Source organism: Salvelinus sp. IW2-2015, linkage group LG32, assembly GCF_002910315.2.
Source record: "Salvelinus sp. IW2-2015 linkage group LG32, ASM291031v2, whole genome shotgun sequence".
Taxonomy (NCBI): Eukaryota; Metazoa; Chordata; class Actinopteri; order Salmoniformes; family Salmonidae; genus Salvelinus; species Salvelinus sp. IW2-2015.
This window is the reverse complement of record NC_036871.1, coordinates 13,227,754-13,240,966: the sequence shown is the minus strand read 5'-3', so window position 1 is coordinate 13,240,966 and position 13,213 is coordinate 13,227,754. Positions and strand designations below refer to the sequence as shown.

Here is a 13,213-nt window from a genome sequence, read left to right as displayed (position 1 = left end):
AAAAYGTTTAMCAAAGGGAGSGACTACCTGAATGTGTTTCCTATTGGACACATTCAGGTAGTCSCTCCATGTTTCAGTCCGTTGTCGCCTAATGAATACAACCCTGTTCTGTCCACCCCTCTAGGTTCTATCATGGTTCTGGAGGCGGTCAACGTGACCACCAGCCCCATCAACACTCTGGGCCAGTGGCTGGATGCAGTGCTCCAGTCAAAGAAAGGTATCAAATCTATCAATACAACTTTAGATATCAATTCAACTTTAAATCAGTTAGGGCCTTAGCTTCTTCTGGTCCTTTAGTACCAACCAATAATGTCGATCAATTACCTAAAAGGATCAGCTGCACAACATAATATAGCACATCTAATCAAATGTTATGTGTTACGAAACCAGCTAGCTAGACTAATGATATTGATACACTCGCTAAAGCTAGGGGTTCTAGACAGTCATTGTGTAGAGAATCATTGTACCATCTCAAMCGCTGTGAAATATATTTTCCGCTTTTTAAAGCTGGTGTACTAAACCGAAAGTAAAGGACGCAAAAACGAAACTTAAGAACGGGAAGCATAGCAATAGTGCACATAGAATAGATCTACTGCTTCTTAGACTTGCTTTCAATGAGAATGAAAGATCTATAACCTAAATTTCTATGTGAATTTGGTCATTACGTATTGTAGCTTTAAATTACATGTAGCTTTAACAAGACTCCCTGGCAAAGCACAGCACCTGACAGGGTGATGCTGCCACCTRGGGATGGAGTGTGGAAGTGGTAGTGTAGTGTCTAAATATGCTCCTAAGAACTAACCTACCTAACCTAATGCATACAACAGGTGTATGATACTATTATATTCGGACTCCTTCAGGCATAAAGCTGGACTTCAAAAGCATTCAGGCGGTGACTCCCTCCCTGGACATCCTGAGCATGACAAACCAGACTAAAGGGATGAACCGACCAGTGTGGCTGAATACTGACATCTTCCCTGGGTCCAACGTCCCAGTCTTCTGACCTATCATTAACGGATGTGAGCGAGTAGCCAGGAAAGAGCAATCCTATTAGCCAGATGTACGCCATCATCGAAAATGTCCCACAGAAAGTCACCTTTCCCGTCCACGCTGTAATGGCCAGAAATAGATGGCCTCAACAGCTGGCTGCTCAGTCAATCGCCAAGGTAACTGGAACTRCTCCTATATACAGTAATTGATCTAGTTAGGACTTTCAAATCTTTCAATCACACTGGTGGAGGTTACGAAAATATCTCAGGTTTGACTCGTTCACACTCACTAGTTATCACATTGGACAGCAACAAAGGATCTCCACTTTTGGTTAGACTGTTCTGAACTAGGAGCATAAAACGTTTCGCTCACAAAACAATAGTGTGAACGACCTGCTGTTCGTCAGGGACAACACCAACCTTGAACGGGTCTACTACGACATCTATGAACCTGTCCCAGTTCAAAGAAGCTGCCAGTAAGAAAAAGCTATGGAACTCCCAAATCCTTTGTATGAGGTAATCTACAGTAACTAATTTATGTACGGTCATACAAATCATTATCATATTTGTTATTATTACCATTCCCCATTCCTGTCTTGAAAATGTAAGTACTTCAAAATAAGGTATTTTCAACAACTAGTAAAACCAAATGGTATTTCCAACCAGTCCATCCTGATGTTAGGACTAAGTTGTACGTGTTGGTGTGATTGCAGAGCAGAGACCGGCCGAGGAGGTTCTACCCTGGAGACCTGATTGAACTATTTTCAGCCAAAATATTGAGATTTCCTCCATATCCAGTGGAACAGTCACATGCCGAGAGCCTCACTGCTATCTCTGCTGTCAGGTAGACCTGGAGGGATTATGATGGGGTGGAACCTAAATGCCACTCATTGACAATTGCAACGATGGTTTATATACAGATGGGGGGGGGGGTTCATCACAGTTTGAGTCCAGTGACATTCATACTTTCTAAAATTGACAATTGAATACAAGAGGTCAAATCTCCTGATTGCTTCATAATCTCTTACAGTGCCAGTGGGATGCTCATCATTCCAGTGGGATCTAGTTCTACCCAGCCTGGAGTCCCAGTGGTGGACAGCTCCCRTCCAGAGCTCCCTCTCCAGGACTGCCTGGACCTGGTTCTGGCCTCCCCGAAGCCCTGGGGTACCTACCTGAAGATCCAGTCCCAGAACTAGCTGGAGCCCCCTCTCCACTTCCTCAGCTCAACCTACCACTGGGACCTCCTGTACGGCCCCGTCTCGGTCAACATGGCCCTGTCCCATGGTGCCTCCCAGACCCAGGGCTACATCACCGGGAGCGGAGTTCCTCCACACAGTCAACCAGGTCTTCTATATCCCTCTGGCCCCTAGATGGCCCCTTGAAGCCCTGGAGGTGGGGTATACCAGGGCCATGGTGGAAGACATGGAGGAGGTATTGAGGGGGCCCTGGCAAGGAGTGTCACTGCAGGTGAGGGCCGAGCCRCTAGGTAGGTCTGTGAAGGGGCAGAGGAGGCTTCAGGAGGGGCAGCCACGATACTCACTGACAGTGGAGCACGGCATAGAAAGTGGGATCAGTGAGGAGGCTGGACTGCAGGCGATCATGGCCAACCTCAGAGCGAAGACAGAAGCTTGTTTTGTATATCTGAGAACCACCCCACTGGGTAAAAACTGGTTGAATCAACACTGTTTCCACATTATTTCAACCYGAAAAAAATCTAGGTGATGACTGAAAACGGATAGGATTTGTAAAAAGTAATCAACGTAAGTGCATTCTTTTTATCACCCAACTTTTTACCTAAATCCAATGACATGGTGACCTTTTTTGTTGATTTCACATTGAATTCATGTTAGTTGACAACTCAACCAATTGTAAATCCAAACTAGACGTTGAATTGACTTCTGTGCCCAGTGGGAYAGGTCTAAGATGTGAAGACATGATGGCCTCTTAAAACAGCAGTTTGCTACATTTATTTGTTTTGTTGGATTTACAGTTATAAAAAAAGAAAATCATATGTCTTCAATTTCATCGTAAAATATTGATTGTACAATTATTAGCAATAGTCTACTCTTTTGTATTTTCTATTCAATTTATCCCCCTTTTTTTAATCGCCTTAGTTTAAGATAAGATATTGTTATCTAAGATACAATATTGTTTGTGTAAAGTGAAACATTTAATAGCCTCGCCATAAACTAGTTAATAAAACATATCCGACATATCAAATGCAATTCTGACCCTTTATTATCAAATAAAAGAGCCCGTCTCGGTAAAAAAAAACGACATCTCGTTAGTATTCTTTCTCTGGAAAAGTTCAAATACTTTWAAAATGATTTCAAACATTGCCTCATATTTTTCACAAGTTACGATTGGAACATTGTTCAAAAAGAAAAACATATAGTTTYCCACACTAATAATCCTTGTTGTCAACATGGATCAGCTTAGTGTGTGAAGAGGGCAGAGTGCTCTGGGCAGCGTTGAGCCAGGTCACAGGGGGTTGGGTGTCAATCTAATGAACACAGGTGGGGAGTATAAGGAGACCTTAAGTGCTTTAAGGGGCAATCATAATTACTCACAGCCACAAAAACTTTCCAGGTGCTGGATTGAGTCCTGTTCAAACCCCATTTCACTGTAGATGCTCTAAAAATYCTCTTTCATTATAGCCTGGTCCCAGATCTGTTTTGCTAACTCCTACATTCATGGTCATTSTCAATGACCATAGGAGTTGGCAAGACTGCACAAACAAATCTGGGAATTAGGCTCCTTTCATAAACCATTCTAATAAAATAAACAGTTGAGGATAATCAGAGCATGTAATGGCAGTGTGTTCAGTCGATCAGTACAATAGTCATCCAGGGTGAGGGGGTCAGGGTGGTGAAGGATAAGGGSTTACAGTTGTGTACTTTTTAGTGTAGAGGAGGGTGGTTGGGACTGGGGKGTGGAGGCATGGTCACCCCTGTTCTCCTGGAGGAAGGTGTTACAGGCGCAGAAGATGCCGTAGAAGCTGGAGGARAGCCCGGCGATGTCTGTGGAGATGTAGGGCAGGACCTCGGGAGACGCCTGGTTGAAGTAGGAGATCTAGGAGAGCCAGCACAAGGATAGGAGTTGTCATCATCATTAACGGTGCAATCTGTCATGTTCATTTCCCCAGTGGAAATTCAAGGTACTTCAAAGCAAAAGGCAAACAATTACATTTGCCAAGACCCACCGCTTTGGTTTAAAAACAAGTGCAGGGGAAGAACTTATGAGCAGACAAACAAAATGACAGTTTCCACCCTTTCTTACCTTGGAGATATTTTTGGAGACCTCCAGGATGCTGAAGCCGGCACACAGCACCTCTCCCCTGTTGTAGCCCTCTGTAGGAGGGTGTGTGGGTAGAGTGACCGAACGCAGAGCAATAACATAAGGGTCCCTTGGAAGGCGCAGAAAAACATTGTCACTCAATCGCTTTCGCTCGCGTGGTCTCCTCTCTTTTTCCTGCCTGCCTGTGTCTGTCAGTCTGCCTGTCAGTCTGCCACTCACCCGCTGTCACACGGTGGTCTCCTGGAGGCCAGGAGGATGAAGTCCTGGACCTTCCCTCCCTGATCGGCTGAAGGGCTGTTACTGGCCCCATCCTGGCCTATGGAAGGAGTCACCACGCGGTACAGAAAGTCATCATCGTCCACCCTAAGAATCAGCTCACACCTCCTACACAGGGGAAAGTCATGAATTCAGGAGAAGCCAGTGTGACACATTGCACTGTAAATGTGGGGGAGGCCGCTGTGTACACTCTTGAGGCCTTACTATACGCCACCTGAGTCCGGAGTGTGCGTGCATACAGATACCCACTTGTAGTTTGAGTCCCACTCCACTCTCTTGCTGAAGTCAGAGAGCAGCATAAAGGCCCTCTCCGCTGGGATGTCTACCTCCGTCTCGACCTTAAAACTCAACACCTGCTTCTGCTCCATGGTGTACAGGCTCACCTGGTGGACAGAGGAGGATTACATAAACCAGGATTAGAGCCCTTAGTTTAACATGGGCCCCGAGTTTTTCCTAGTTCGGTCATGTGATCAGGAAAAACTCAGGGCCCCCTTGGCCATAACCTGTGGTCCACTCTGCCTTGTGGTTAACCTAAAAGAGAGTCTCAAGAAAGCTCACCTTGTTTTTCTCAGAGTTTAACAACCAGTTGTTTCTAGCGGCCAGCATCTTCAGAGCAGACACGTTGTTGTAGCTGAGGTACACCTGCAGCCGTTCACAAAACACTCAAAGTCAGTTGTTACTACTATCACATTACTACTATATRTGAATAGGAATTGTTACACTATTCATATTTCACACTAATTTAGCTTCAAACACAGTAAGTGCAATGTTTTCATTGGGACAGTTAGACATGAGATAGCACTTTTGCAATCACGTTATCACCCCGGCGATATGGTTTATATCTGATTTCACGGCTAACGTGATTGGACAGTCCATAAAACCGGCCCACGTATGAACTTTGGTTTTTACTCGTGACTGAGACATGCTTATTATTCTTCATCCTTCTTGATCAGCATTTCAACTCCTGCCGGTACTGTTTAACTCTCACGTCCAAGTTGTATCAACTGTTATGTTAAGAGAGAACCCGAGTGAGAACCAAAGCTTGTAGTCAGTGAGTAGAGTCAAACATTTGGGGGCCCCCCCTTCTCCTCTACCTGGTTGCTGAGGTCCCACGGTACAGATAAGGGCACCTCTGTCTGCTTGCAGGATATTATGTACTTCCTGAATAAACACAAAAAAATATATTGGCATCTCCGTTTTGTGCCCTAATTCCAATTATGATCTAGATTTTGCACTAATGTTAACAAATGGGCTCATCTGTTCACCTGTCGAGTCGGATCTTGTTTCTAGCGATGGCCTCCTGGTAACGTCTCCTTCCCTCCTGTCAGTGAGATTCAGATCAGACAACAGGACAATATTGTAAAAATTGATGAAAATAGGGCCCTTAGTTACTGTTTCTAACATTTTTGGTTAAAATGTGAATATTTATCTCATCTTGATCAGTTGTGAATGAGCATCAGGTGACTGACCAGCGGTTCGGGTCGTATCCTTGGCAAAGTGCACGGCTTGCCTTCCCGGTCGCGGATTTCGAAGGTCATGAAGGCGCTGTTGATGTGTCTCAGAGGCCCCTCCCCCTGATAAGCCTCCGCACACACGCCCACCTCCATGCTGCGACACCACGGGGATACTMACGTTACCATCTCAGATCAGCAAGTCAGATCCAATGAAAGTTAATGAGTGAAATTTGAACGTATTAGAGATTGATCAATCCATTACCGGTAACACTTTAGACTAAGGTTACATTTGGAAAGGGTTTATAATTACACTTCTTTTTTTTGTCCAGGATTTAAGGCCTCATCTGAAGMTCTCAAGTCATATTATTGGTATGGTTCGGAGAAAGCCCCGACTTTGTGAGATCTGCTCATCTGTGAAACGCGATWGAAATAAAGACGAMCTGGAACGTGACCAGAATGTTATTGTTGACACTCAYCATGTGACAGTGGGTCAATTTCTATTCTGACTTGTAATGTTAAAGGGGATCCCTCAGGAGAATGGCCAGAAGGTTTCCACTTTCTTTTAAGCTATATTTTTAGAAGTTATAAATATTGGTAGGCCTAACTCATTAATGCATGATCAGTAGGTTTTCACTTTCCTTATAAAGGTATCTTTTCAGCAGTTATAAATGTTGGTAACTCATTTGTTAATGGTCAGTGGATTGTCACTTTAAAATAAGGTATACATTTTGTAGTTATACATGTGAGTAAATCATTTATCGATGATTTGAGAGTTCACTCAGAGCTTAGACATACACTACATGACCAAAAGTATGTGGACATCTGCTCGCCGAACATCCCATTCCAAAATCATGGGCATTAACATGGAGTTGGAACCCCCTTTACTGCTATAACAGCCTCCACTCTTCTGGGAAGGCTTTCCACTAGATGTTGGAACATTGCGGCGGGGACTTGCATTAGTGAGGTCGGGCACTGATGTTGAGCAATTAGGCCTGGCTCACAGTTGGCGTTACAATTAATCCCAAAGGTGTTTGATGGGGTTGAGGTCAGGGCTCTGTGCAGGCCAGTCAAGTTCTTCCACACCGATCTCGACAAACCATTTCGGTATGTACCTCGTTTGTGCACGGGGGCATTGTCATACTGAAACAGGAAAGGGCCTTCCCCAAACAGGTTGCCACAAAGTTGGAAGCACAGAATCATCTAGAATGTCATTGTATGCTGTAGCATTAAGATTTCCCTTCACTGGAACTAAGKGGCCTAGCCCGAACCATGAAAAATAGCCCCAGACCATTATTTCTCCTCCACCAAACTTTACAGTTGGCACTATGTATTCGGGTAGGTAGCATTCTCCTGGCATCGCCATACCCAGATTCGTCTGTCGGACTGCCAGATGGTGAAGCGTGATTCATCACTCCAGAGAACGCATTTCCACTGCTCCAGAGTCCAATGGCGGCGAACGTGATTCACAACTCCAGCCGACGCTTGGCATTGCGCATGGTGATCTTAGGCTTGTGTGCGGCTGCTCGGCCATGAAGCTCCTGACGAACAGTTCTTGTGCTGACACATCTTCCAGAGGCAGTTTGGAACTCGGTAGTGAGTGTTACAACCGAGGACAGATAATTTTTTACACGCTATGCGCTTCAGCACTCGGCAGTCCCGTTCTGTGAGCTTGTGTGGCCTACCACTTCGCGGCTGAGCCGTTGTTTCTCCTAGACATTTCCACTTCACAATAACAGCACTTACAGTTGACCGGGGCAGCTCTAGCAGGGCAGAAATTTGACTAACTGACTTGTTGGAAAGGTGGCATCCTATGACGGTACCACTGAGCTCTTCAGTAAGGCCATTCTCTTGCCAATGTTTGTCTATGGAGATTGCATGGCGGGGTGCTCTATTTTATACACCTGCCAGCAACGGGTGTGGCCAAAATAGCCAAATCCACTCATTTGAAGGGGTGTCCACATACTTTTGTATATATTGTGCACTTATAGGCAGTATTGGGTAGTCATCACTACATACATGAGAAGATTCAACACTTTGTTAAACATGCTCAGTCAATAAATGGTGGGTATGAAGACCAAAACATTCCACGTTGTGAGAGGATACCTCCACTATTTCCCCAAMCGAAGGTAATACGGTTACCATTTCACACCAGAGCGTTCACCATACTGTAAACAGAGAAGTGGTAAGTGTGTTGACATCATCTGGAAAGGGGTAATATGTTAGGAATGATGATTGAATAATGTCCTGGAAGTAAATTTGGCCAGGGCATCAAGGTATCAAAGGTGGGTCCAGACATCATGAAAACCAACCTCTTCTGTTGCTGGGACAGAGCACCAATGCATCAAACCCAAAAGTAAGAAAATAAACTATTGTTCAACTGTGCAACTATTGAAAATAAGGTTGCATGATGATACATAAGGGTTTTTATAAATGGTTAATAACTGGAGGTAAATATTGGCTCAATATTTGGCAAACACTGACCTGTTATTGCACTATTTTGACCAATGCGATACAACAGTTTATTAATGGCTTATAATGCATTTACAAATRATTAAATATATCATTAATGACTTTATTATAACCCCTTTACAAATGGAGCCTTATCGTAAAATGTTACCCAGATTACTCAACCAATAACGTGAGCACAAGTACTCCCCCATTGATTTGAAAGACTCAAATACAACAACAAAAAAATCACTGTCAAACCAATTTATAATTTTGCTTTATACAGTATATGATCTGAAGCTCACCTGTTCTTGAATGCATTGTTGACGATGGCTTTGAGGACCAGCCGGTCGCCCACGYGTGAGGGACCCCTGAAATGGAACATGTCTATGCTCTGCAGGGTGGGGTGGGCGTTACACAGACGACTGGAGAGGAGAAGGAGGGGATGACACAGAGGAGTCAAAAAAAGTCATTTAAATGTCATACGCTTTGTTTTATCTGGAATCAATGTGTAATAACATTACTACACTCGGCTAGTGTCAAAATACGACCATCGCGCTCTCCCAAAAGTTTGGTTGGAGCGTAAAAACCAATTCATCTAGCTATGCAAAAATGTGATAGGTGCGCAGTCCAAAAAAGCTTTATGAGTGCAGTCCTATCACATCTTTGCATATTTAAGAGAATTACAGGTGGTGTGCATCTGGTGTGGGTGTTATACCTTGCAGCGATGGTAGCCACGTTCTCCATCCAGGCCATGATCTGTCCTCCGAACGTGTTGACCTGGTGGTTGGCATGAGTAGGAAGAACCAACTCAACACTCTCCACCCGTGTCCTCTCTGCTGGCACTGCCTTCTCAGCCTCCTGGACCTCCACTAAAACACACACACACACAGGTTATTACAGAACTCGTCAGCATACACAAATTCAATATTACTCAGCATGAAGTGTCATACACCATTACAGTTCCTGTGGTGGTGTTAGTCCTCTCGCAAAGGTCAATGCCACAGCGACTGACCTTGTTGGAAGGCCCTGTTGGTGAGCAGGTCCTTCACGATATCAGCGTGGACGAGCCTCATCCTCCTCCTCTCAGCTGCTAGACTGTGCTCCACCTGCTCCGCCTGTGTACAGGGGACCAACGGACGCAGCTGCACCTGTAGAGTGGACACCCGCAAAGTCAAGTTAATGTCGATTACAGCAGAGAGCAGACACACACTCAACATTACTCAGTATCAACTCTTAAACGTTATCACAGCATCTTTATAAAGGCATTCTCTCATTGAAGGTCGTCCACACACTACGGCCCCCCAATCCAGTACCACCTTCCCTCCCGTGGTGCTCTGGCTGACAAACGTGGCAACCGCCTGACACACCCTCCAGTGGCTATCGCTGAACAGGTCTTCACAGCTCACCACGATGCCAACCTTTAGACACACACAAAGCATCACAGTAGATTTTWAAAAATCACCGGAATTTAACTATTGCGCAGTTGGAATTCAATCCGTTTGGATTTGGACTGGGTATATGTCATAGGGTTTAAACGTGTCCTGACCTCCATGCTGGTGTTGAAAGCTCGATTGACTTTGGCCTTGATGTTGACCACCTGTCCAACCCTGAAGAAACACACACACACACTTCCTTAAGTAAGCCATACTTTATCAGCAGAAGTTGTCATTAAGAGAGAATTAGTGCACACAACAATAGAAGGCGACCTAACAACCCAGACACCTACCCAATAGTGTGTTCAAAGTGGATGTCGTCGACCGAGGCAGTGACACAGGGACACCCRGCATGCCTTTCAGCTGTGGTGAGTAAATAAATAATGAGGTTATACTTCCTGTCCAGAGAGTGCTGATTACAGTTAAGAATGGACTACTGTTSAAAATACTACACATAGCCTTGTGCGCCAAGCTTAGGGCTCTAGCGAGTGCAAGAGTCACTTTCTTTATGTCACAGCAGCACATCAGTAGGAAAAGTGCCTAACCTGACCGTATGTTTTCTCCCCCTAAACAAACGTTACAAATTGTTATGCCAGAGTCAAAGAGTCTACAAAGTATATTTCAYCCGTTATCATAAGCATAGCCTATTACTCCAGATGGTCAGTAACAGTGGAGTATTCAGACGTCCTAGAAACATCACCGCTGGTTTTATCTGTGAAGATAACGCTGGTCAGTGTCACCAACTATTACAGTGTTACAATGTGTTGACATTTCATAGTGAGAAACTATGCCATCATTATATACGCAAAGGRCTTCCTGAGCATGATGTGGACGTGTATGAGATATTATGACTCAATCATGTCTTAGTAAAAGTTTCTCTTAGGTTTCATAGCTATGCAACCTAATCATGTCTTACTAAGAAACTTCAATCGCACTGTCCTTTAGTGTTCTTAGTTTAAACTTGCGTTGCTGTTCTTGTCCATTAGTGTTCTGTCTTTTGTCAAGTTCTGTGTTTTGTCTGGACCCCAGGAAGAATAGCATCTGCTTCTTCTACAGCTAATGGGGATCCGAATAAAAAAAATCCTTAAAATTATCATCCCATGTATAATCCAAAACTGGACCRATAGGCCTATTCCCACTAGCCCACTGTGAGCAAGAGAACACACACCTGACAGACAGGCTGTAGAGTCCATCCATTTGAGCAGCTCTCCCACACTGAGCTCCTGGCGGTGGTTGGCATGGCAGGGCATCACTATCTGGCTCTTCTTCACCTCTGTTGGGTTCCTGTACTCCTCCCCATTTTGGTGTCTGCTCATTTTAGGGGTCCCGGAGATACTTTCTCTAGGAAAAGTCATATGTTAGTTGATGCATTTCATTTGGGTGACCTACAATGACCAACATGTTAACCATAAAAATAGGCTATAGCCAGCAAATACAGAAATACCTACCATTTAAAATGAAATATAGAATATGCTTTATAATTCCTGGGTTTTTTAATCCCTGGGTCTTCAAAGGGTTAAATARAAAGAGCAGTAGCAGTGTCATCAAATATTTATTATTTATAAGTTAATATTTATAAATTAACTGTGGCAGTAGAGCTCGCCTGCTCCRTGACTCACCTGAACTCAAATATACACAGTAGGTGTGACAGATTCTTGCGCAGTACCAGTGATTGCAAAATCTTGTTCTGCTATAGGAGCTTCCCCTAACCTAGACAGCTAAGTAGCAGCAATGCTAGTTCTTTCCATTCGACAGCTGCAAGTACCGTTGTAAAAAACGTAGCAGCATATTAGCTAAATTAAATCAGCTACCAGCATGAATAGGCACTGCACTAGTGAGCGCAAGGGTAACTAACTGCAGAGAAAAGTTCACTCCAAAGTACAAACATTAAATCAAAATGCCCACGCAGCAGTGGAATCAGGATACAAGGAAGATACTTCGATGTTGTCGATTAATTTACCTCAAAAATTATAACACGCACGGAATATTTCGAGATTGAGTTTTCCCAGAWCGTGTACTCTGCCCATGTAGTGTCGACAACCTCCGGCGCGCATCAGGTGGTTATGACATTGTGGTGGAACCGTTTTAGTGACTGTGGGTAGGACGTGACGCTGACACCCTCCACATTTTAAGGTGGAATGGATCATTTCACCGGCATATTTCATTGYATCTTGAGTACGACATACAGTCCATTTTAATTGTGTGACATCTGTAACCACTCAATAAATTATGGAAACCAAAAAAATCCTTAAAATAATGTGTTTATCATAATGACATAGAAATATAGACGCAACATGTGAAGTGTTGGTCCCATGTTTCATGAGCTGAAAYAAAAGATCCAAGAAATGTTCTATATGCACAAAAAGTTTGTCTCAAATTTTGTGCACAAATTTGTTTACATCCCTGTTAGTGAGCATTTCTCCTTTGCCAAGATTATCCATTTAAAATGACAGGTCTTGCATATCAAGAAGTTGATTAAACAGCATGCTCATTACACAGGTGCACCTTGTGCTGGGGACAATAAAAGGCCACTAAAATGTGTTTTGTCACACAACACAATGCCAGAGATGTTAAATGTTTTGTGGGAGCATAAAATTGGCATGCTGGTCTGCAGGAATGACCACCAGAGCTGTTGCCAGATAATTTAATGTTMATTTCTCTACCATAAGCCACCTCCAACGTCCTTTTAGAGAATTTGGCATTAMGTCCAACCGGCCTCACAGCCGCAGGCCACGTGTAACCACGCCAGCCCAGAACCTCCACATCCACAACTTCTTTACCTACGGGATTGACTGAGACCAGCCACCCGGACAGCTGATGAAAATGTGGGTTTGCACAACCGAATAATTTCTGCACAAACTGTCAGAAACCATCTAATCTGCATGYTCGTTGTCCTCAMCAGGGTCTTGACCTGTTTGCAGTTCGGCGTCGTAACCGACTTCAGTGGGCAAATGCTCAACTTCGATGGCCACCTGCACGCTGGAGAAGTGTGCTCTTCATAGATGAATCCCTGTTTCAACTGTACGGCGATGTGTGGGCAAGCAGTTTGCTGATTCCAAAGTTGTGAACAGAGTGCCCCATGGTGGCGGTCTGGTTATGGTATGGGCAGGCATAAGCTACAGACAACAAACACAATTGCATTTTATCAATTGAAATTTAAATGCATAGAGATACAGTGACAAGATCACCAGACATGTCACCCATTGAGCATATTTGGGATGTTCTGGATCGACAGCGTGTTCMAGTTCCCGCCAATATCCAGCAACTTCGCACTGCCATTGAAGAGGTGTGGGACAACATTCTACAGACCACAATC

At 44.1% G+C, this 13,213-nt stretch overlaps 1 protein-coding gene and 1 pseudogene across 3 annotated transcripts; one reads left to right on the top strand and one right to left on the bottom strand.

Moving 5' to 3' along the window:
- The first annotated feature begins 307 nt into the window (after positions 1 to 307).
- On the top strand, positions 308 to 3,178 carry LOC111956872 (protein FAM151A-like; annotated as a pseudogene).
- On the bottom strand, positions 2,942 to 11,974 carry LOC111956870 (acyl-coenzyme A thioesterase 11). Of its 3 annotated transcripts, XM_023977554.1 has the most exons (17): positions 11,517 to 11,974; positions 11,346 to 11,403; positions 11,066 to 11,238; positions 10,191 to 10,260; positions 10,011 to 10,071; positions 9,781 to 9,882; positions 9,477 to 9,612; positions 9,180 to 9,333; positions 8,767 to 8,886; positions 6,032 to 6,170; positions 5,828 to 5,883; positions 5,657 to 5,723; positions 5,121 to 5,204; positions 4,812 to 4,945; positions 4,506 to 4,670; positions 4,269 to 4,395; positions 2,942 to 4,061 (listed from the first exon to the last, which is right to left on the bottom strand). In XM_023977554.1, exons 3-17 carry the CDS (start codon positions 11,211 to 11,213, stop codon positions 3,873 to 3,875), a joined length of 1,752 nt encoding a protein of 583 aa, XP_023833322.1. In that variant the 5' UTR covers positions 11,214 to 11,238; positions 11,346 to 11,403; positions 11,517 to 11,974; the 3' UTR covers positions 2,942 to 3,872. The 3 variants fall into 3 exon arrangements, with proteins under 3 accessions (XP_023833322.1, XP_023833321.1, XP_070292919.1); XM_023977553.1 differs by lacking the exon at positions 11,346 to 11,403; XM_070436818.1 differs by lacking the exon at positions 11,346 to 11,403 and having other exon boundaries at positions 11,858 to 11,969.
- Positions 11,975 to 13,213: the final 1,239 nt, after the last annotated feature.